Here is a 23,642-nt window from a genome sequence, read left to right as displayed (position 1 = left end):
TGCGCGTGTATGTGAGGAAGCGTAGCTTAGTTTAAATTAGGGTTAATTATACTCGGGCCTCCGAGTATAGATTAATCTAAATAAACGATCCAAATAATGTTTTTGGGTTAAAATGAGAACTGCTAGTTTTGTTTTATGTTTCTGACTTCCTCTAAATGTAATATTCTAAGATAGGAATCTGCCAACGGCTGGTTGGCAGAATTCCAATGCTATGCATGTCGCTCATTGGCTAAGAGATGCTGCTCTCAGCCAATAGGAATCCTAAGTCTCTATGGACCACCCGTCGTGGTGGTCGTAAATGTATGTAGCCTTTGGTGTGTCTACACCAAGGTCGAGAAAGTCTTTCGAACCTCTAACCGACGTCGTGTCTGTTAGAGTTACAAGTGACTGTAGCCACTTGTGCGTGTAACCCTGTTACACCATCCCCCCCTCAAGGTTAGACGCGCCGAGTCACGGCACGTCAATCAGGAAATTGACCATTCGTCAATTCTTTACGTTAGGAGAAAGAAAACTCGAGCTCATTCCGCAATGAGCTTGCCGCAGAAGAAGACCGCCGCCGCAACAGAGGGTAACCTCTCTGTTGCTCAGTACCATGAGCGCCAGCAGGCAAAGCGCGATGCTCTCGCTACAAAGGCCGCGTCGGGGACAACCCAGTCGGAGATTGTCCTCGAAGGTTCCTCTGTAGTCAACGACGCCGTTGACTACGAAGACGACGACGTGGAGATGGAAGAGGGCGAGGCCTCTTCTAGCAAGCGCAAGCAGTCTATCGACAGTGATAGTCTCGACCCGCATGCCGGGTCGAGACGCCCTCGTGAAGGAGACGACTCGGACGCTTCGAGCTCGAAGCGTTCGCGCGGCGAGAGCGACACTCCGCTCTCTGCTGCTGGGGCTTTAAGCTCCCCGCGTGAGGTGTCTTCAAGTTCTCCGCGCGCTGCCTGAGCAGCGCGCGATCCGTGGATGCCGTCTGCGTCAGAGATCGCAGACCGTGTGGGCAACACTGTGCCTCCAAACGAAATCCCGCTGTACGTATACAGCGGGATCCACGATGACGCTGTGGCGGAGGAGCAGCACTTTGATCCGTTAACGAATCAAAGGCGCGATTACTATATCGGACTCTTTCACGAGCTCCGATACTTCTCCAGCAAGAAGACCTCTTCTCGCAGCAAAGTGCCTGAGTGGCAGGCACTTTGTCAAAGTTGGAATGCTTTTGTTGAGAACTTCAACAAGAAGCCGGCTGCTTACCGTGAGCGGGTTAAGCACGCCCGTGAATGCTTCGAGACATTCTCGACGCGCGGGAGGTTGGAGCAGCTCCACAGATCTTCTGTGGACGCTGGTATTCCATGCGCTGTGCCCGAAGGCCAATAGTGCACGTTGTGGCTTCCGGGTGCGGTGCGCTTGAGTGACCGCGACCTAAACGGGTACACGACGATTCGTGTACCTGAGAGTCTCAAGGATCTCCGTGCCAAGTTCTTGGCACGTGAGGAACGCGACGATCGTGGGGCCTCGGGCGCTGTAAGTGACCACAGCGCTCGCACTACCTTCGCGTCGGCAGTGCGTTGTGAGCTTCGTACTCCCTCACCATTTCCGGAACGTCCTGCAGCAGGACGTCCCGTGGCTCCCATGTATCTTGGTGGGGCGGAAACCCTCTCCAACGAATACGATAACGAACCGGCTGCCGGTTCGTTTTCGGGATACTATGGTTCACAATACGCTCAACAATCCAGCGTGTTGAGCCGCGGGCGTCGCGGATCGGAGGCGGCGGTGGTGGGAACACGCCCCGGGTATGGTCAACCTGGGGTTGACCTTGGCCCGACGCTCGAGGAGCGGGTCGCTGCTGTGGAGCAGCTTCAGAGCCGTGAGTTCGCCGCTCTGAAGCAGGAGATGGCGACCCTGAGAGCTCAAGTTGCTCAGGCCTCGCAGACCGCGTCGGACATCTCTGTCGACGTGGGAGGTCGCGTCGCACGCTTGGCCCAGCGCGTTCACGCGCTGGAGCAGAGGTTCGCTCCCGCTGGGGCTTCCGCTTCGGGCCAGCCGAGCTAGGTGGCTCGTGCTGCTGGTATGGCTTCAGCCGCCCGACGTAAAAGGTCGGATGGAGGCGCATGCTAGATGGAATATCTAGCGTGTAGGCGTTGCCATGCCGTGTCAACACCGTGAACGGCCCGATGAAGCGCGGAGCGAGCTTGCTCGCCCCGAAGTCGGAAACTGCATGTTTAGGCAGGTTTTGAGTTGCTAACAAAACCAATGAGCCCTTCTTGAATTCATTAGTGTTGCCCCTACCAACATTGTCTGCGTTCAGCTTCTGTCGGTCGACAGAAGCTGCGATAGCGTCTTGGACAAACCGAATGACGGCTTGTCTGCGCTGCACGAAGTTGATTGTGTCCGAGCTGAACTCGTTCAGCTCGTTTCTAGCAGTAGGCCCGGCCTCTGCGTTCGTCTTCGCGGTGCCTGTGCCCTGCACAGACCCGTTCTTCTTCTTCTTTTTGCTCTTGTCGGCGTCTGTGCCCTGCACAAACGCGCGGTTCTCGGCTTTGCTTCGTGTCGTTGCGGCTGACACTGTACAAGCGTTAGCGGCATTCTGCGGCTGCTGTGTTGGAGTCGTAGATCCTCCCCCACTTAAGGAAGGAGCCACCATCCCGAGTAGACTCGGGAGGCGTGGGTGCCTGATGGCATTCACGTAGAACGGTGTATGCCCGGTCGAGGCATGCACCGAGTTGTTGATGGCGAACTCCGCCATCGGCAGGCACTCGCTCCAGTGTTGGAACGAGTGAGCGTAGCTCTTAAGCACGTCTACGAGCACGCGGTTCACGCGCTCGGTCTGCCCGTCCGTCTGCGGATGGTCCGCAGTCGACATCGAAAGTTGCCTCCCAAGAAGTGTAAACACTTCTTGCCAAAGGTGTGCAGTGAAGCGCGGGTCTCGATCCGACACAATGTCGATCGGTATGCCATGGTGTTTGAACACCATGTCAACGAACAGACGCGCCGTCTGTTTCGCAGTCACTTCAGCGGGTACTGCAGCAAGATGTACCATCTTGCTGAAGCGGTCAACAAAGACCACAACGCCCGTGTTCCTATGGCTGTCCGGGGGAAGACCGAACACGAAGTCCAAAGACATGGACTGCCAACACTCCCGTGGAGTTGGTAGTGACTGCAAGGGAGCCTGCGCGAAAGGCGCAGGCTTCACACGTTGACAAACCTCGCAAGCACGGACGTAATTGCGCACCCATTTATACTGGTGGGCCCAGTAGAAGTCTCGCGTGAGAAGAAGGTATGTCTTCTCACGGCCCGGATGCCCCGCAGTCGGTGCATCGTGATACTCATACATGATCCTGAGTCGCAGGTCATGGTCATTGGGCACGACAACACGGTCCGCGTTGTCGTCGACTGCACTGTAGAGTAATAACCCGTCGTGCACCCGGTAACGGTGTGCACAAGCACGAAGATGCTTGGTCAGAAGGCGCTGAGCCGTAGGCCAGCAAGAGCTTCGCGTCCGCGTCGTGCGCGTACGCGACCTTCACGTCGTCCAACAGTGACGACATTGGGGTGCTCGATCGCATGGCGTCAATGGCATTGACGTCGGCATCAGTCGTGGCGTAGTCAGGTCGACGCGAGAGCGCGTCGGCCACCACATTGAGTCTTCCGGGTTTGTACTCAACCCGGAAGTTATACTCTGCGAAGAATGAGAGCCATCTCGCCATCCGTTGCGAGATGTGCGGCGACTTCACAGCCGTCCGCAACGACGCGTGGTCCGTATAGACCACGAACGGTTTGCTTCCGAGTAGATACACTCGGAACTTCGCGAGTGCGTACTTCATGGCAAGGAGCTCCTTGTCATGTACCGGGTAGTTGCGCTCAGCTGGCTTCAGCTGACGCGATTGGTAGTAGACGACACGATCACGACCCTCGTGATCGTGCTGCATCAACGCATATCCGATTGCGAAGTCGGATGCGTCACACACAACGTGGAATGGGCGATCTTGGTCGGCCACCGCCATGATCGGCGCCTCAGTCAAGCCCTGCTTGACTGCATCGAAGGCCTGCTGACACTCAGCAGTCCAAATCCACTCGACGTCCTTCTTCAGGAGCTGTGACAGCGGGCGTATCATGCCCGCGTAGTCTTTCACGTACTTGCACAAGTACGTGGTCAAGCCAAGGAACTGCCGCAGTTCCTTGACGTTCGACGGCGTCGGCCACTCATTGATCACTCTGACCTTCTCAGGGTCAGGGCGGACACCGTTCTTCCCAACGAGACACCCGACCACGGGTATCTCGCTCGCCCCGAAGATGCACTTCTTCAGGTTCGCATAGAGCTTGTGCTTGCGCATGAGCGCAAGCAGCTTCCGGAGATGCACCTTGTGCATCTCAACATCGCTCATCCCGTCCGCAGCCCGGCTGTGGACGAACACATCGTCGAAGTAGCTCGGTGCGAAGTCGCGCACCGAGCGCAACAAGTGCGTCACGCACCTGTTGAAGGTCGCAGGGGCGTTCTTCAGACCCTGCGGCATCACTAGCCACTCCCAGAGCATGCCGCTCGGCGTGCTCACTGCCGTGAGAGGGATATCGCTCTCACGCATGAGGATCTGATAGAACCCATCGCGCAGATCAAGAGCACTGTAGATAGTGCTCCTGGCCATCGAATCGATGATAACATCTTGTCGAGGTATCGGCGTCTGCGCCGGTATCGTCGCATCGTTCAGCTTGTTGTACGCATGAACGATGCGCCAACCGCCCTGTGGCTTCTTGACACAGAACGTCGGAGCACTGTGCGGGGACTTCGATTCCCGCACTTGTCCAGCTTTGCGACGACTTTCGAAGAAGTCGTCGATCGCTTTGACCTGCTCTCGCGGCAGTGGCCACTGCCGCGTGACACAGTACTTCGTCCCCGGCACGAGATCAATCTCGTGCTGGATGCCCTTGTCCTGCGGAAGCTCCGCAGGGGTCTCTTCCGGAAGCACGTCCGCGTGCTTCCGTAGAATCTCGTAGAAGGGACTCGACTTCAGCGAGTCCCAGCTCTGCTCCTCAAAGCGCTCCTTCTTAGTCTTCGCACTGAGAGTGTCCTCACTCTCAGTGGTGGTCTCCATGAAGAACTGCCTCAGTTCTTCATTCTCGCTCTTCGTTCTCTCGGCGTCCGAGAGAATGCATATTTGCTCGATGCGTCCATCGTGCAAGTCACGCGCGAAGTGCTTCCAGCTCATGACTGGAAGCGAAGTCAACTCCGATCCTTGTGTCGGAGGGTTAGCGAGAGTCATCTCCCTGTACCGGAACCCGGCACAGGTACGCGTCAAGACGTTCAACGTCTCGACGCCCGGCTTCTCTGCCTCCGTCTGCCCGGCAGACATTTCTTGTAGCGTCTCGGCCCCAGGACGAGACTTGCACAGCAACCTTTGCATGCGCCGTCTTCTTGTTCTGCGGAGCCCGGCTCCGCTTGGTTCTTGACCTCGTCCAGGCCCAGCCGTGGACGGGTGATCTTCAGTACCGCCGGCGGGTTCATCCCGCGGGCGAGCGACTTCAAGCCCGGCTTGGTCGCCCGGCGCTTCGTCGTGCGGCCCGGCTGCACGATAGCATGCAAGTTTTTCCGGTGCGGAACGTTTGCAACCGTCCGCACCGCCTGCAGCGTCGGCTCCCGGAGCCGACACGCCATCTTCACCTCGACGCCAACCATTGGCAGAGACCCCCATTACGGAGGGTGCGTCGGCTCCCCGAGCCGACGAATCAAATTCACCCAATCCATCGACTCCCGGAGTCGACGGCGTTTCGTCACTTTGGCTCTTAATATTGGCCAGACCTGATCCAATCAGATTCGCGTCAGCCTCCACGGCTGAGGCGTGTGACTTGCCTGCGTCATCCGTGCCCCTTGAGGCCGGAGACTCTTCCTGATTCGCTGAAAAGCGGGTGTCGATCTCCGAGATCAACATATTTTCTCCTTCAGCCGTCGGCGGCGACGCCGACGCTTGCTGCTCTTGCGCGTGTGCTCGCGCGCGCCCAGGGCGCTCCTGGACAGCGGCATTAGGCGCTGTCCTGACTGGAGAGTCGCGCGCACCTGTCGGTGCGTGCGTTGCGGCAACAGGTCCATCGCTCTCTGTTCCGCTATCGCGACCGAAGCGCACGAGAGTGCGCTTCTCCCAATCGATGACCGGATCATGCCGTGCAAGCCACGGCATGCCCAATACAATGTCAAACTTATCGTCCAGATCCAGGACGATAAAGGTCTCGACAAACTCTTGATCTTCATACGTGAAGCGCACGCGTACCATGCGCTTCTCGGTCTTCACGACGGCACCCGTTGCCAGTCGTACCTCCAACATACTTCGAGGTATCTTTACCTCCTCGAAGTCAAGCCTTGATAGACTTCGCAGTCGAACAAAGTTGTTCGACGCGCCAGAATCTACCAAAGCACGGAGAGAGCCGCTTGCTCTCATCGAGTTCACATTCAGGATGACAAGGTCAGGCTTGTCATCTTGGTTCTTGCAGTGAGGATGAACCTCACTGGGGGCTGCAGTCCTCAGTGTCGCGTGTCCAAGGTCGACACGCGGAACTGCATTACCAGTAGGGCGCCCCGCGCCTACTGGGTTCCAGCGTTTTTTGTTTGTCCGCGACGATGCCCGGCATCGCCGCGTCGACCACCATCTCGGTGCACGGGTGCCGTGCACTCTCGGGCATAGTGACCGATCCTTCCGCAACGGAAGCATCGTACATTACTTCCTTGTTGCTGTTGATAACCAACAGCCGTTGCATTCGAGAGGTCCATTGGTTCCGGACCTCCCGCTATCGCGACCGGAGGCGGTTGCAGCCTCGGCGCATTCGCCTGTAGTTTAGCCTGCCTCAGTCTAAACTCCTCCTGCATCGCAAGAGTAATTGCAGCTTCGAGAGTACTCGGGTACTCACTGAAGAGATAGGTCTTTACAGGCCCATCTCTCAGACCCTTTATGAACGTGACGACCTTGGTCGCCTCGTCTATCGGGTTGGTCACAATGTTCGAGACCAAATACCGTGCTCTCTGCGCGTAAGCATGGACATCATGCTTACCCTGCTGTAGGTCGAGGAACTCTGCCCTCGACGAAACTCATTTTGCGGGGGCTCAAACGCTTGTCTGAGTTCCTCCTTGAAACCCTCAAACGTACTGAAGCACGTAGGATCAGAGAGTCGGCGTCCATACGCCCAACTTCTTGCACGTCCGCCAAGACATGACATGGCGAACGCGACCTTCGACAACGGGTCGACGATGCGTCGAGCCGCAATGGCAGTGTCGAGTTCGACAAGCCAACTGAGGAGAGGCTCGCCCTCTCTTCCAACGTAATTGCTCACGCTGAGCTTCAGCGATTGCGCGCGCGGTGTCGTCCCCGACGACACCGTGGTAGACGAAGCAGCATCTCGCTGCTCCCTCATGATGAATCCCAGAGCAACACCATGTTGCTCCGTCGGCGTTAGCGTACGCAGCATCGTAGCTACAGCCGCCTCACCAATGACTGTTGACAGTCGTTGGAGAGCTTACCACTCTGGGTCCGACAGATGGGGACAGTCAGCGCGTGCAACGTGAGTTGCAGGCGTAGTGGAGCTTTCCATGGACACCTCCGTATCCATGGGAAGGTTCTCAGCTCCGCGTTCGTGCGGTGACGTACGAACTCAGGTAGTCGGTCGTTGGATGGACTACGAAGTGCTACTAGGTGTAATGGGCCTACTTTGGCTCACTACTTTAGCTTACACGTGTGCGCGTGTATGTGAGGAAGCGTAGCTTAGTTTAAATTAGGGTTAATTATACTCGGGCCTCCGAGTATAGATTAATCTAAATAAACGATCCAAATAATGTTTTTGGGTTAAAATGAGAACTGCTAGTTTTGTTTTATGTTTCTGACTTCCTCTAAATGTAATATTCTAAGATAGGAATCTGCCAACGGCTGGTTGGCAGAATTCCAATGCTATGCATGTCGCTCATTGGCTAAGAGATGCTGCTCTCAGCCAATAGGAATCCTAAGTCTCTATGGACCACCCGTCGTGGTGGTCGTAAATGTATGTAGCCTTTGGTGTGTCTACACCAAGGTCGAGAAAGTCTTTCGAACCTCTAACCGACGTCGTGTCTGTTAGAGTTACAAGTGACTGTAGCCACTTGTGCGTGTAACCCTGTTACACCATCCCCCCCTCAAGGTTAGACGCGCCGAGTCACGGCACGTCAATCAGGAAATTGACCATTCGTCAATTCTTTACGTTAGGAGAAAGAAAACTCGAGCTCATTCCGCAATGAGCTTGCCGCAGAAGAAGACCGCCGCCGCAACAGAGGGTAACCTCTCTGTTGCTCAGTACCATGAGCGCCAGCAGGCAAAGCGCGATGCTCTCGCTACAAAGGCCGCGTCGGGGACAACCCAGTCGGAGATTGTCCTCGAAGGTTCCTCTGTAGTCAACGACGCCGTTGACTACGAAGACGACGACGTGGAGATGGAAGAGGGCGAGGCCTCTTCTAGCAAGCGCAAGCAGTCTATCGACAGTGATAGTCTCGACCCGCATGCCGGGTCGAGACGCCCTCGTGAAGGAGACGACTCGGACGCTTCGAGCTCGAAGCGTTCGCGCGGCGAGAGCGACACTCCGCTCTCTGCTGCTGGGGCTTTAAGCTCCCCGCGTGAGGTGTCTTCAAGTTCTCCGCGCGCTGCCTGAGCAGCGCGCGATCCGTGGATGCCGTCTGCGTCAGAGATCGCAGACCGTGTGGGCAACACTGTGCCTCCAAACGAAATCCCGCTGTACGTATACAGCGGGATCCACGATGACGCTGTGGCGGAGGAGCAGCACTTTGATCCGTTAACGAATCAAAGGCGCGATTACTATATCGGACTCTTTCACGAGCTCCGATACTTCTCCAGCAAGAAGACCTCTTCTCGCAGCAAAGTGCCTGAGTGGCAGGCACTTTGTCAAAGTTGGAATGCTTTTGTTGAGAACTTCAACAAGAAGCCGGCTGCTTACCGTGAGCGGGTTAAGCACGCCCGTGAATGCTTCGAGACATTCTCGACGCGCGGGAGGTTGGAGCAGCTCCACAGATCTTCTGTGGACGCTGGTATTCCATGCGCTGTGCCCGAAGGCCAATAGTGCACGTTGTGGCTTCCGGGTGCGGTGCGCTTGAGTGACCGCGACCTAAACGGGTACACGACGATTCGTGTACCTGAGAGTCTCAAGGATCTCCGTGCCAAGTTCTTGGCACGTGAGGAACGCGACGATCGTGGGGCCTCGGGCGCTGTAAGTGACCACAGCGCTCGCACTACCTTCGCGTCGGCAGTGCGTTGTGAGCTTCGTACTCCCTCACCATTTCCGGAACGTCCTGCAGCAGGACGTCCCGTGGCTCCCATGTATCTTGGTGGGGCGGAAACCCTCTCCAACGAATACGATAACGAACCGGCTGCCGGTTCGTTTTCGGGATACTATGGTTCACAATACGCTCAACAATCCAGCGTGTTGAGCCGCGGGCGTCGCGGATCGGAGGCGGCGGTGGTGGGAACACGCCCCGGGTATGGTCAACCTGGGGTTGACCTTGGCCCGACGCTCGAGGAGCGGGTCGCTGCTGTGGAGCAGCTTCAGAGCCGTGAGTTCGCCGCTCTGAAGCAGGAGATGGCGACCCTGAGAGCTCAAGTTGCTCAGGCCTCGCAGACCGCGTCGGACATCTCTGTCGACGTGGGAGGTCGCGTCGCACGCTTGGCCCAGCGCGTTCACGCGCTGGAGCAGAGGTTCGCTCCCGCTGGGGCTTCCGCTTCGGGCCAGCCGAGCTAGGTGGCTCGTGCTGCTGGTATGGCTTCAGCCGCCCGACGTAAAAGGTCGGATGGAGGCGCATGCTAGATGGAATATCTAGCGTGTAGGCGTTGCCATGCCGTGTCAACACCGTGAACGGCCCGATGAAGCGCGGAGCGAGCTTGCTCGCCCCGAAGTCGGAAACTGCATGTTTAGGCAGGTTTTGAGTTGCTAACAAAACCAATGAGCCCTTCTTGAATTCATTAGTGTTGCCCCTACCAACATTGTCTGCGTTCAGCTTCTGTCGGTCGACAGAAGCTGCGATAGCGTCTTGGACAAACCGAATGACGGCTTGTCTGCGCTGCACGAAGTTGATTGTGTCCGAGCTGAACTCGTTCAGCTCGTTTCTAGCAGTAGGCCCGGCCTCTGCGTTCGTCTTCGCGGTGCCTGTGCCCCAACTAGGATATGGAATAGATGGATCACTCCAGGAAGCTCAAGGCCGTCGCTGGTCCCCACCTAGCTGGACTTTAGTTGATGGAGTCCACACAGACGGCTGTCCTTCGCCGTTGATGTGCCCTTAGCGTCCCGCGGTCGTAGTCTCGGGTCCTCCGGATTTCCGTCGGCAGGCTTGGCCGAAGTCACTTGCGCAGTACAGGGTAACAGGAACTCTGTTTGGTTTTTATCAGCTACTTCTCTCTCTCTCTCACTCTCTCTCTCTCTCTCTCTCTCTCTCTCTCTCTCTCTTCTTCGGGCAAATATCTTCTGTTCACTATGTTTTGGGTCAAAATGTCTTGTCTTGAGTATACCTTGGGATCAGCGGTCCAAACTTGCGATCGGCTTGCGAATCCATTGTCGCACGGCGCCGAAAGTGCTAATAGTGGGTCCTTAGACTTGGTTTAGTATGGTGCAGGACTCCCTCTCGACTCCTCGAAAGTATCCAGTCTTTGCATCCACAACGGTTCCTCAAGGTCACGCATCATTTTGATTGCAGACTGGCTTCGAACTGACTCGAATCCCTGAAAACCAGGTGACACTCAGGGTCATCTTCTGAAATCCTGGGAATTCTGAGGAATCTTGGGGAACTGTGGGGATTCTTGGGTGTTGGCTCGGGAAACACTTAAGTTCAGTATAGAGAGTCTGGATTTATGGTCCAAACCCAGAGAATCATCTTTGGAACTCTGGGTCACCTGTACTCAGGGAGGTGAACTCTGGGTCATCGTGCGGCACTCTGGGTTTCCGTGCAGCACTCTGGGTAACAAGTCTGCTACATTGCAGGCCCGCGTGTATCTCCACAAAGCCACACTTTTAGCGGGTTTAGCGGCCTCCTGCGCATGATCATGGTGGTAGTGGGTTGATTCTCAGGGTAATTTGATTCTCTGGGGCACTCTGAGCCACAGCAAGATGAGGTGTACTTTCCGCCAGACTTTAGGCACTCATCGTAAGGGAAAGTCCGCGGCTGGACTGAGTGTTCTCTGAAATCCTGGGCGTGCACTCCCAGGATTCACACTTCCAGCCAGTTGGGCCCATATGCGGTCAGGCGCTGGATTCATCCCGAGAAATCACTTCTCTCCCACTGTCGCCATCCATGTCACACGGGTACAGCCGCGCCGTATCCAAGTCATCCACCAATCAGCATCCGATACAAACTCCAAGTCACAGAGGTGACGGCACAACGTCGGCAATTTTCTGGGACCGCCTCGTGTCAATAGCCCGATCAAGTCGACATGCACAACATCGAATGGCCTGTCGTTGTTGGTGGCAGGGGTTGGCGGGAGTCGACCGTATTTTTGCTTGCCGCCGTGGAGCTTAGCCCGTTTGCAGGCAATGCACTTCTTGACGAGTGCGTTCACATCTTTCTCCATGTTGGGCCACCAAAACGTTGACATGGTGCGGAATGGTTTTTCACCGCCCGTGTGCAGCAAATTGTCGTGGTAGAGCTCAATCAACTCCTGTCGCAGGGACTCAGGAACCATTATGCGCTTTTAATATTGAAGTAAGACCGTTCCGAGCGCAGGGCGAAGCCCGTAATTTCGATCTGCACTGTTCCGCTCCAGACGCTCGATAATCGACTTGCACGTGGGGTCCTCGAGCTGGTGTTTCTTCATTACAGCGCCGTCGATGGGTAGTTCTTCATCTTCGATGGCGTACATCTCGGCTTCGGTCACCTGCTTGACGTGATCATACTGGAGACGGGAAAAAGCGTCATCTCATCGCGAACGTTTTGAGCTCCTGGCACGTACTCCACAGTCAGACGATATTCTTCGAGGAGCAACTTCCCGCGCTTGACGCGAAGGGAGTATTCGCGCGGGTACAGCAGATTTTTGTGATCCGTATGAAGCACAATAGGAAACCCCAGTAGCATAGTACGGTACTCTTTGAGGATTTCAACGACGGAAAGAAGCTCCCACTCGATTGTGGTGTACTTCCGCTGGGTCTCCGTCATGGCCCCCGAGAAGCACGCCAAAGTGCGCTTGCCCAGTATAATGACGCCTCCTATTTGGCGCCCGCTCGCATCTGCAAATACGTGAAACCTGCGATGATAGTCAGGAAACGCGAGCCACACATTGTGCTCCAGAGCAGCTTTCACAGCTTGAAAATCGGCAGAATCTTCGGGTGTCCAAGCCAAAGGGACGTTCTTCGAGGTTGAGGTGGCTTGTCAAAGGGGACCATTTCGCGATAATAAGCGATCATCCTAAGGAAGCGATGCAGCTCCTTTATGTTTCGCGGCTCAGCGATCCGCAGTATCGCCTCAACTTTCTTGGCCTGGGGTTGGATGCCTTCTGGTGTCAGCTGAATCCGAGATAGTCAACCTGCTCTCGGAGAATGTGGCATTCCTTGGCGTTCAGGGTGACGTCGTATTGGCGCAGGCGCTCGAAAACAATGCGCAGGTGTTCCAAATGATCCACGGGGTTATCCGAAAAGATGAGAGTACCGTCCAGATACACAACAACGAAGATCGAATATTCGCGTCCAGTGTGTTCATGCACTTGGCCTTGCCCAATCGTATCAATATTTCACGGATCTTCGGGATGTAGTATGGTGAGCGACGAAAATACTGGTTCAGCGCACGGAAGTCCACTAGCAGACGGAGAGCTCCGCTCGGCTTCGTCAGGAAGAAGGCTGGTGCAGCGGCCTCTGAAACATAGATTTGCTCAATCACGCCGAGTTCGAGCAAGCGCTGGATCTCATCATACGCGGCACCCTCTTGGCCCCGTGGCGCGTAAGGCTTGGTGTGCATTGGCTTGTAATCAGCACGCAGAGGCAGAATGTAGTCATCGAGGCGGATTCTTCCGAGACGTCCGTTGTACAAATGCACTTACTCCTCGAGAAGCTTCAAGTAGCAGTGCAGAAAGGGTTAACATTCTAAAGAGTAAGTTGTTGTGAGCTAGCTCAATGTAAATAGAGACGCTCTTAACATTCTAAAGAGTAAGTTGTTGCGAGAATATGGTTGTTCGACTTTGGCCCTTCCATTATGCATTCGGTGATGCTCCATCCTACATTTACTGCTTTAATCAGACCCGGTATGAAGTTGTGTCAGAATGTATATAATAAAACCTAGCCGTAGTACATCCCCGGTGTTACTGTTCAGCTAAACTCTCATTGCTTCTGTTTTACTGTTCAGTTAAACTCTTATTACCTCTGTTTTCTTACACCCGTCAGTTTTCTCAACGACTGTTTTGTGCAGGTAGCGCGTCGTTCGCCTACAATAGATAATTAACCGTTAAAGTGAAAGTCACTTTTGGGTACCATAATATTGGTACACGCCAAGACACTTTGCCTCCTCTTGGCGCCATTTTCCTGAACCAGAGCACTCTTCGCGCGGCCAAATCCGTCCGAATGAGAGAGCAGTGGGAAGCTGTGCAGGCGGGTCTCCGCGTGTTCTTGGAGGAGGAAAGCGCATATGTTCAGTTTCTAGCGAATATCGAGCAGGAGCTGGCGCGGAAGCTTCGGTTTGAGGCTCGGTCGCGGGACGGATCACTCGTGGATAGCGACTTCGACCGGTTCGTTGAGACTGCAGCGCAGCTCCAGTACCTCCACGTGCTATTCCACTCCAAGTTGAAGCCATTCGCGGAGCCTCGAGCTCGTGGAGATGTCAGTCCGGCCGACGACAAATGCAGCCGCTTCGTAGAGACTCTGGCAGACATGCTCAGCGTCCTCCGCATCCTCTACGGGAGGCTATTTTGTAGAGGCGACTCTACCCAAGCAGTGATAGAGAAAGCATTGACAAGACAAGACAAAGATTCAGACGGAACTGTGGTGGAGAATTTCCTGGCGAAGCAGCAACTGACCGCCGAGAAACTGGTAGCTCGTCCGTTGAAGCGATTCGACGAACTCGTGGAATTTGTCGAAGCGCTGAGCAAGGCCTTGTCCGAAGATGACAGCGATGAGATCATGAGCAACAACAGCGAGTCAGGCTGCGAAGAGAAGCTGAACTACGCTCCTCAGCTGATGCACATTGCCCAGGAGAACAAGCACTACATTCACATTGCCAAGGCCGACGCACGAGAAGAGAGCGAGTTAATTGCGTTGCAGACCTGTTTCCACGGTGACGGAGCTGATGAACTGAGAGATTTGTCCAGCAAGAAGCTGCTTCTGCATGGAGGAGTATTTTTGTCGGTCTGGAGTGCGCAAAATGGTAGCGGAGTGGATGGAGAGGCAGCCAGTCAACCCGAAAGGATATACGCGCATTGCTTCGAGGATGGAACACTTGTCTGCAGCAAACTGCAAGAGACTGAGTCCGGGGCATCTTTCACGATCAAGCATTGCCTTCACCTGAAGCAGGATTCCGCGTTTCTTGAGTTTGTTCCAGCCAGTGTTCCAGTGCTTGAATCAACTGGGGAAGCGCGCGCGTTGGCATTGATTAGGCAAGATACAACACTGCTGCTTGCTTGGAATGACGCTGCAACGAGTCAACGATGGGCCGATGCCATAGGAGGATTTCTGGAGATGAACGGATCACGGAGCGATGCACTTCGCCTAGGACGAACGATTGACGACATCCCAGTTCCTGAGGAGATCACTGCACAGCTTGGAGAAGATAGCACGCCACCAAGGGAGTTTGTATCCTTTTACGATGACCAGCTTCCTGGCGTTTTCTGGCTAGCACCTGAGAACGACTCGAAGACTAGTGAGGAGTGGTGGCAAGTGGTTGAGATTGTATCCTATGCAAAATGGCTGTTGGTTTTCAAGCTCGATGGCTGGAAGGGGCATTCGCTGCTGTGTCAATTAGATACGAGAATGCCTGGAGTGGAGATTTGCGAGCAGCCACGAGGAGACAAGGAGTGGAGTTTGGTCATTTCCCCTGGATCTGCGGCTAGCATCACGCTAGTATCGAAGAAGCGAACCAGAATTGATTTTTGGTTCGACCAAGTGTGGAAAGCTGTTGAGAGCGCTCAAATCGCGGCGAGGCGAGCTGAAAGAGAGAGAAAGGAGAGGGAAGAGATGGAGGAGGAAGAGGCTCACGTCCGTGTGGACGGCAGCAAACAAGCAGGAACGAAGCGGAAGCTCGCCACATGTTCCAGCGACCAAAGCCCATCTGAGCATATGAAGAAAGCACAGGAGCCTCGCTCTAATTCTAGCTCGGCTGCCTCAAGTGGCTCAAAGCCGGATGATAAGACGGATGATGAGTGTGGAGACTTGGAGAAGAGCGCTACAGCAAATTGCGTCGAGGAGGAGCAAGCTGCTGCACTTTCGGCTAAAAAGAGACCCAGGCGCTCATCCGACAGATCGTCGAAGAAGACGCCAAGCGCAGCCCCAACTGGGAAGGATGACAAATCCACGCATGTTGCTACACCGCCTGTGAAAACTCCGAAGAGACGGTGGCTCATGAGGAAGTCGGACGATCCCAATGACACTGACCTGATACCAACTCAACCAAGCCAGAGCATTCCGACAGATGAATCAATGAGCGAGACTGACGCGACCCAGTTACCCGGCAATGAAGTTCAGGTCGGTGTCGAGGCGACGACCCAAGAAGTGCGGATCATCCTTACGGGCGTCGAGCCCACCGCTTCCATCCGGAAGAAGATCGATTCTATCTCGGGGGCCGTTTATGAAGAAGACATCGAGAAAGCGACCCATGTCCTCGCCCCCAAGAATCAGTTGAAACGAACCGTGAAGCTGCTGTGTGGGATCTCGCGCTGCGCCCACGTTCTAGACGTGCGATGGCTGGACGAGTCGGCGCGTGTGGGTGCCCCTATATATGAGCGAGCACATTGCCTGAAGGACGCGAAGGCTGAAGCCAAGTGGCAGTTTGACCTGCGCAAGACCATGTACGACTTCACGCCGGAGCAGCGACGGCAACTCTTTGCAGGTCACAAGGTGTTTATCACCAACCACAAGTCGGTTCTGCCACCGGTGAAGGACCTGGTGAAGATCGTGGAGTGTGCTGGCGGCACAGCAGTGACCAAAGGCAGCGCCGGCCCCGACGATGTGGTGATCACGAGTGAAGCTGCGCTGGGTATGGCCTCGGTTCGGAAGGCGCTGGCACAGGCGAACCCGCAGCGGATCTACTCGGCCGAGCTCATTTTGAGCGGCATTCTGCAGCAGCACATCGACTTTGACAAGAACCGCCTCGAGCAGCCCGGTGGCGGCAATCGGCGACGCAGGTAGATGCCCGAGGCTCGACAGGAGCTGTAGCTAAATGACTAATAATTCAGAAGCGGAATCGACAAACCAATTGATGAATACTACGTTGTAGTAGTACCCGATCGTAGCCTGCTAGCGCGCCAGCCAAGCGCTTCCGCAGGCCGCAGGGAAAACGACACCCCGTGTGGTGCGCATGCTGCAGATAATTTTTACGTGCTGCGGTGTTCTGAAAACCGCGCGGGCTGCGGGACCCGCGCACTCAAGCTAAACTAGTCTTGTCCGCATGCGAGCGCAAGCCGAGCAGTGCTTCCTTGCCGGAGCTTCCTTCCGGTCTAGCGTCGCCACCTGCAACTCCGTTATCCAACAACGCCTCCCTGGAATCAAGCGCTCGCTCTGCATCCCCCAGGCGCAGACTGCGCCGCAGCGCGGACGCCTCCCAACCAAGCAAAGTATGAGCTGATACGCCCGGGCACATTGCTCGGGCCGCGAGACAAGCGGTCTCGACGCGGCGAAAGCTGCTTGGCGACGGGCAGCCGCGAAGAGGCGATCGACGAAACCCACTGCGAATGCATCACCACGGGCAGCGGCGAGGGGCTCGTGCCTGCTTCTCAACACCGTCCTGCGCGGAAGGCGAGCTGGCACCTCCGCAGCGCCGCCATTGCCGCTCGGCTGGGCATCACGGTCCCTGCTCGGGTGACGTCAAGAGGCACTGGATTAAAGTATGGCGGAAGAGCTTCAAGTCGGGCAAAGATACGGCATGTTTCGTCTACCGCCGGCACTAAGGTGCACCACACAAGTGGGTAATCTCATGAGCCCATTTGAAGTTGCGAACACGTAAATCCGCCGGCTCAGTCGAGCTCGAGTAGCTCAACCGTACTCGCGGCACTACACAGTAGTGCTCGTTGAACGTCATCTGAGCCAGTACTATCATGGGGATATCAAGCCAAGAATCAAGCACACGTGAGTAGGTCGCTCGTGGTCGTACGCTTACGAGCGCGCAACTAACGTTAGAATTTACATTTCGCTTCTTCAGTTGCTTTTAGCAATGTTAGTCGTTCTAAACGTCACGACACCCCGGCAGAGGGAAGATACATCGATGTTAGGGAACGTGTGCAGTCATATTATCAGCACGCTGGGAATACTGCGAAGAATAATGCGTGGTTAGTGCCCATGGGCCGTGTGCAACAGCAGTGCCCTCCATTACGTGGCTTTACGGCGTGCCTGCAATTAGCGGAGTAGGTTGCAAGTTGATCAACGAGACGGAGATGCTCCACTACTAGTTTATCAACAAAACTTCGGCGCCTGTGGACTTACTCTGTCGCTTATCAAGCAGTACCGCGAGCTGTGCCACTTCAATAAGTGCTACCAATTTCCGCCTATGCACCCATTCTGTGTCCTAATTTGGCGGCATCCTGGAACTTGGATCCTAGAACTCTGGAACTGGAATCTCGAGCGAGATGCCCCAAAAAAAAGGTTGTAAAATAATGTGACCCAAAATAAATGACGGGTAATTTACGGGTAATTTATTCTGGGTCCCTGTGACCTATTATTTTCGGCCAATCAGAGGGGACCAGCGCCGACTTTCAGCCAACACAATAATGGTGTCGTGGAAATTGACGTGAGCCGAACAGTTGTTAGTCTCCATTATGGTTGGCTGAAAGGCTCCGTATTTTCAGCCAATCGACGTAGTCGCGCATTCTATCTCATTAGTCATATGACTAATGAGAGAGAACCCGGGAAGGGTCGCTGTAAAGAAAAAGCGCTGCTGGAAGTTGGCCATGACGAACGGCAGGGGCAAGGGCACGCGCGCCGGCGAGCGGGCCGGCAGATCGTGGCTGCCGTCTACAAGGAGGCTATGGAGAACAGCAGGTTCCTCCCGAAGGCGGCCGATATTGAAGCGGTCGCCGAGAAGCTCGGGATCACGGTTGCGACGGCGCAGCGGGCATGGAGCCTGCGCCACGAGGCCGCCCCCCATCCTGGGACGCTGCGGAAGGACATAGCCGAGCTGGTGGACACGTTCGTGTACCGCTGGAAGGGCAACACGTCCACCGCCGGCTTGCAAGACGATGCGATAGCACAGTTGCTGGGGCTCGAAGTGACAAACTACCGCAAAACCTACAAACCTGACTTTCTTATGGTAGAATATCATCAAATCTCCGACCGCACTTAAGATGATAGGTATACAAATCCCCAGTCAAGCGCGGTCGGAGCATAACAGTATTACCCTACCCCTTCCCAAAGTGTTATGCATACACAGTCCAAGATAGATTAGTCGTCCCGTTTGCTCATTGGTCGGAGCCTTGGGATGGATGGCACGGAGCGAGCGTAGCGAGCCCCCGCCTGCGGTTTGACAGTCCGTGTGCGTAGCACGCGGCTGCAAACCCAGGACCCAGCAGTGCTCTACCTAGCAAGCGGAGGCGACGCGTGCGAGCCGCAGCGGGCTTAGGGTTCTGGCCCAGCGAGCGCAGCGAGCCTTTAGGGGTTTTAGGTTCGCGCGTAGCGCGTAGCTGGGTGATAGTTAAAGGTGACCCCCCTCCTATCCGCATGTTTTGTGTACGAGTCGGAGAAAGTCGGAGGGTCGGAGGTTTTTGGGTATGGAGCTCGACATACAGGGGACCATCAAGTAGGAGACTGTGATGGGGAGAGATAAGATCCTGCCGAGGCTACTGCTGTACATCTCGGTCTCGCGGCGATGGATTGTGATTTTTTGCTTTAATTTCACTCTGTACCTCGTGGCGAAGGCTCTGATTGTGGCTATGGAGCGTGGAGTGAGTGTTACGATAATTGCCGACTACGGGAACGCGCACACTACGTGGTGCAGGTGCGCTCTGAACTACCTGATTCGGAATGGAGCTCATGTTCTTTTCGTGGAGAAATTTTCGATCTGCATCCACTCCAAAATGTGTGAGTATGATTGCCAGAAGCTGTCTCGATTTCACTCTCACGACGAGCTATTTTTTTAATCTCAGGGGTTATCGATTGCTACTTGGTGATCGATGGCTCATTAAATTTGTCAGCTCGAGCTCTAGGGAAGAAGCTGGGGTATCAAAGTGTGAACATCGAGAGTATGACTACTAGCATGCCAGGTTTTTACGCTTGCATGGAGTTGGTCACGAAAATGAAGGGCTATGGCAAGGTTGGCCCTGGCCAGGGAACGCTCGTCTCGGCTTTCGATCGTCTTAGACGATGTGGCGACATTTTTTCTTATTTTTGATTGGCCAGTTATTAGCTCGATCGGCTAGGTTCATCGTCTCCAGACTGACCAATCTGAGACGACTAAATCACCAGTCTCACTTTGGAGACGAGCGTCTTCACTGCGTTTCGATGGTGCAGAGCGAAAGCATCGTTGCTGCAGTTGCTGCGGCCACGGGGGCTCTCGCGACGGCGGTCCACACCGCTGTGTGGGCAATTTCGAACCCGAAGCAGAACATCCTTACCCTGACACCGCTAGAGTTTGAGGCTATGCTTTACGACGCGGTCTACGACGAGTGGTTTCGACAGAATCTCAGGTTGACACTGCTGGTCAGTGAACACTTTGCTCTGGTTAACAGAGAGTGTTGATGCTAAGACGGCCCACGCATATTTGATGCGCTTGGTGTCCTTCGTGTTCTTGAAGTTGTCAGCTAACTCTGCGTAACGGAGGCGAAAGAACTCGCTCACATCATCATCGCTCCATGATGCAGCTGGCCTGGTCGAAGCTCCTCGTCCTCCACGACCACCGCGACCTGCCCCGCAACCACCACAGCCTCCACCCTGCGGGGGTGCCCTCTCGACGCCGCTCCCGTTGGTGTCCGTGCCGCTTACGCTTCTCTCAGCAGCGTCTTCAGCTTCAGCGCCGCCCACAGGTGGAGCAGTAAGGGTGCCTTCCATGGCTGCGAGTTCTCGAGTGTGATGGTGCTGAGTCGAGCAGCTTGACACACCAAAACTAAGACGGTCTCCACCCAACCGACCACATCGGCTCGGTTCACCTTAGGGGTAGGCTTACCGGAGACGAGCGAGACTGAGACGATCATTCCCCGACCAAGCCCTATTGACCAGATCACTGATGCAGCTCACAACTATGTTTCAAGTGTGGATGCGGGCGATGATGATGAACCTGACCCTGAGGTTGTACCTGCAGACCCGAGTCTCCTCGACCACCTTCCTCCGGATGAACTGGTGGCACAGGGGAAGACCAATGCTGCAGTGAGGATCATACCAGGGGGCGGGGCTTCGCCCGAGTTTGAACTGCGGCGAGAGCGTGCTCTGGATCGGCACTCAGTTCTTTCTGTTGGGGTTGACCTAGCTCTGGCTGGGGAAACTGGGGCCCCAGAACTTGACTTCCTCCGCCCACTCATCGATCAATTGCCTGGAACCACACACCGAGCGATTAACCCTCATGCGCTACGACAGCGAGCCAAACGAATTGACGAGTTGATTGAAGCTTGGCAGAACGCCAAGCGCGAGAAAGTGGAAGATGAGATAGAAGCGGCGAATGCCAAAATCTGTCACGTGCAGTAATCGCATGGAGCGCAAGGTTTGCCTTTTTTTTGCAAGTTGAGCTCATTTGCGGAATAGCTAGCTAGGTCACAGATGATCTCGTCGTGCTTGAGCAGCGCGAGCACGTGCTCGTTGCAGATGCAGCAGCCCATGACCATAGGCCAAAAGTACCCGTACGGCAGCGGCCATCGCCGCCACCACCACCACTACCCTCCACCGAAGCCGCGCACGCAGCGCAAGCGCTCCTGCCTGCGCAAGGAGAGCGCCTTCTCCTGCGGCGGCGCCGCACGCGGCTCGCGGCTGGACGAGCTGTCGGCGACCAAGATGATCACGGTCAGCTACTCGGCTCAGCCCAAGAAGACGCTCTCGTTCGCGGACCAGCGCGGCCAGCACCTGGTGCTGGAGCGCGAGTTCTGCCCCAAGGACGCGCCCGTGTGCTACTGTGACGTCCCCATCGAGGTCACGCTGGGCCGCCTGACTCGCCGGCGCAGCAGCAGCTTGGACAAGTGGATCGAAGAAACCCTGGCGCGCCAGCACCTGCTGTCCATGTGCGTCGTCTCGCTGCTGGGCTGCGCCCTCATTGGGCTCCGCCAGACCGCCAAGTAGGCGCGCGCCAGCACACCCCAGCCTCCCACCTGTACCAGTAGCTTTAATTATTTTTTCATGCATCACTTCGTGAAAGTGCAGTTGCATGAGGAACTCCAATTTATTAGTAATAACAAACAAGCAGTCCGCCAACAAGCACACTTGCACACTTGCAGTTTCATTCTGATCGCCTGCCGTTATTTGCGGCGCTTGGTAGCCCAGGTCTTGCCGATCGCAGGGCGTTCCAGGTGGTGTTGGTCCAGTTGAACGCACTGCTGTAAGATCCCACTCAGGATCAGTTCGGGGGAGTAGATCCTCTCCGGATTCGCGCTCGCAAGCTGCTTGCGCACCGCTGCCACCGCCATCGCCGCCTCGCTCGTGATCACCAGGTCGTTTGGCCCGGGCTTCCCTTTCGACGAAGCTTTGCCCCCGGCGCACTCGACAATTTTCACGAGATCCTTCACCGGTGGCAGCACGGACTTGTGGTTGGTGATAAACACGCTGTGTCCAGCAAAAAGGCGCTGGCGCTGCTCTGCGGGCACGTCGTACATGGTGCTTCTCAGGTCAAACTGCCACTTGTCTTCCGCCTCCTTGTCGCGCAGGCAGTTCGCTTGCTCATCGGCTGCCGCACCCACGCGCGCAGACTCGTCCAGCCAGCGTTCGCCAAGAATGTGTTTGCAGCAGGAAATGCCGCACAGCAGTTTCACCGTGCGCTTGAGCTGGTTCTGAGGGGCAATGACGTGGGTGGCCCTCTCGATATTGCTCTCGTAGACTGCGCCGGCGATCGACTTGATCTTCTTGCGGATTGCAGCAGACGGATCCAGCCCCGTCAAAATGACACGGATAGTCCCGGATTCCGTTTGCGACCCCGCCGACTCGCTGTCTGTGGTGGAGCGACTGCTAGTTGTGCGCTTACGGCCACGACTCGATGGGGATGCCTTGTGTCGCGACGTCGCGTGAGATTGATCTGCAACGGCAACTTCAACTCCTTTTTCTTCTTCCTCCGCGGCATCTTCGACAGGTTCCGAGCTACGGCTGGGCAATATGTTTTGTTGTTGGACTTGGTCATTAATCTCCTGTGCAACTGCGTGTTTTTCTTGAGAAGCTTGTTGATCCGAGCCATGCGCGGGCACACAGGACTCAGATTGTCGAGGTCGCTTCGACTTTGCCTCGCCACTATCCAGACTTGTCGCGCTGTGATCTCGTTTAACGCTTCGAGACGAAAAGCTTGAGCTTGACGCTTTTTCCGGGGTCGACAGCGAACGTCGTATACTCTTCGCTTCTAGTTTAGATGGACACTCTGTTGCAGTCGCCTTCGTGTAGCTTGCACTCTTGGATAGTCGTAACGGCAATTCGTCGTTAGATACTGCTCCGTTCTTGCTCGCCTTGGATTTCGTGGGGGATTCCTCCTTAGGCTCGCCTTCAATCTCAGTTTCATCGCCACTGCTGTCCGAGTCATCCCGAGTTGAAATAGCTGGTGATGCTCGGAAGGGCGTGTGGGGCTTGTAAACCCTCTTCTTCGCAACCGGTTTGTCTTCCTCTCTGTGTTGAAATGAAGCGGCGATAGAAGACAACCCGCCAATAGATCCATCTTGCTCCAGCATGTCATCCGACATGTCCGAGTCTGCATCGTCGTCACTGTTCCCCATTGCCCCAAAAGATCGATTCGTCTCGCTTGCGATGGACGCTATTGGCAGCGGCACGGCCTCCTCGAAAATCTTCCGTTCTGGTCTTGGAGCTGGCAATGCAAAAACACCCACATATCACGTCGTTAGTCGTTTTCTGCCACTCAATTCCAACAAACACGTTTGCTACTCACCGTCCTGCTCTTCAGAGTTGGTCATGCGGATCTGGGTCTCGTCCTCGTCCACCTCGTCTCCATCTTCGTCATCCTCTTGAGAGGGCGTAGCAGCGACAAACAAAGGTGCGTGATCCTCCTCTCCGGGCTGCGTCGCCACCTCCGTCGCTTCCTGCGTTGCCTGACTATCGCGTTGCGTCGGTTCTCCCTCCAGCTGCGACAACGCAGCGCGCTTGCGGTGGTTGGCCGTGTACCATTGGCCTGGTGTGTCTCGGAACCCCACGGGGGTGTCCTGGCCGGACGAGTCTCCCTCGAACACGCACGCGGACTCGCCAGCCATGGCGTCTCGGCCGCTTCCACTCACGTTGGAACGAACTGATCAAGCGGCGCTATGCAACAAAAGGCTGCTAATCGCAGGTGAAATATGTATTCGCATCGGGATTTACGAACGTCCGGTCAGTGTATCGAGGCTATAGAAATTCGAAATGGC

General features: G+C 55.5%; 6 protein-coding genes across 6 annotated transcripts; 4 read left to right on the top strand and 2 right to left on the bottom strand.

Moving 5' to 3' along the window:
- Nucleotides 1-528: 528 nt before the first annotated feature.
- Nucleotides 529-2,040, top strand: PHYSODRAFT_334300 (hypothetical protein; the record flags this gene model as incomplete). Its single annotated transcript, XM_009531564.1, has 3 exons — nucleotides 529-904; nucleotides 974-1,323; nucleotides 1,366-2,040. 3 exons carry the CDS (start codon nucleotides 529-531, stop codon nucleotides 2,038-2,040), a joined length of 1,401 nt encoding a protein of 466 aa, XP_009529859.1.
- A 6,192-nt stretch (nucleotides 2,041-8,232) lies between these two features.
- PHYSODRAFT_334298 (hypothetical protein) lies at nucleotides 8,233-9,744 on the top strand (the record flags this gene model as incomplete). The annotated part of the gene is made up of 3 exons (XM_009531563.1): nucleotides 8,233-8,608; nucleotides 8,678-9,027; nucleotides 9,070-9,744. 3 exons carry the CDS (start codon nucleotides 8,233-8,235, stop codon nucleotides 9,742-9,744), a joined length of 1,401 nt encoding a protein of 466 aa, XP_009529858.1.
- Nucleotides 9,745-11,411: 1,667 nt separating this feature from the next.
- PHYSODRAFT_415436 (hypothetical protein) lies at nucleotides 11,412-11,585 on the bottom strand (the record flags this gene model as incomplete). Its single annotated transcript, XM_009531562.1, has 1 exon — nucleotides 11,412-11,585. A coding segment is annotated over one exon (174 nt), but the record flags the coding sequence as incomplete, so codon positions are not given.
- A 1,954-nt stretch (nucleotides 11,586-13,539) lies between these two features.
- PHYSODRAFT_505374 (hypothetical protein) lies at nucleotides 13,540-16,314 on the top strand (the record flags this gene model as incomplete). The annotated part of the gene is made up of 3 exons (XM_009531561.1): nucleotides 13,540-14,346; nucleotides 14,440-14,611; nucleotides 14,741-16,314. The coding sequence occupies 3 exons, from the start codon at nucleotides 13,540-13,542 to the stop codon at nucleotides 16,312-16,314; spliced, it is 2,553 nt and encodes an 850-aa protein (XP_009529856.1).
- Nucleotides 16,315-20,862: 4,548 nt separating this feature from the next.
- PHYSODRAFT_286439 (hypothetical protein) lies at nucleotides 20,863-21,500 on the top strand (the record flags this gene model as incomplete). Its single annotated transcript, XM_009531560.1, has 1 exon — nucleotides 20,863-21,500. One exon carries the CDS (start codon nucleotides 20,863-20,865, stop codon nucleotides 21,373-21,375), a length of 513 nt encoding a protein of 170 aa, XP_009529855.1. The 3' UTR covers nucleotides 21,376-21,500.
- A 51-nt stretch (nucleotides 21,501-21,551) lies between these two features.
- On the bottom strand, nucleotides 21,552-23,492 carry PHYSODRAFT_302462 (hypothetical protein; the record flags this gene model as incomplete). Its single annotated transcript, XM_009531559.1, has 2 exons — nucleotides 21,552-23,092; nucleotides 23,174-23,492. The coding sequence occupies 2 exons, from the start codon at nucleotides 23,490-23,492 to the stop codon at nucleotides 21,552-21,554; spliced, it is 1,860 nt and encodes a 619-aa protein (XP_009529854.1).
- Nucleotides 23,493-23,642: the final 150 nt, after the last annotated feature.

The sequence above is a fragment of the Phytophthora sojae genome (assembly GCF_000149755.1).
Source record: "Phytophthora sojae unplaced genomic scaffold PHYSOscaffold_5, whole genome shotgun sequence".
NCBI classification, from domain to species: domain Eukaryota; phylum Oomycota; class Peronosporomycetes; order Peronosporales; family Peronosporaceae; genus Phytophthora; species Phytophthora sojae.
Note: the sequence above shows the minus strand (reverse complement) of the source record. Positions and strands in the feature narration are given on the sequence as shown.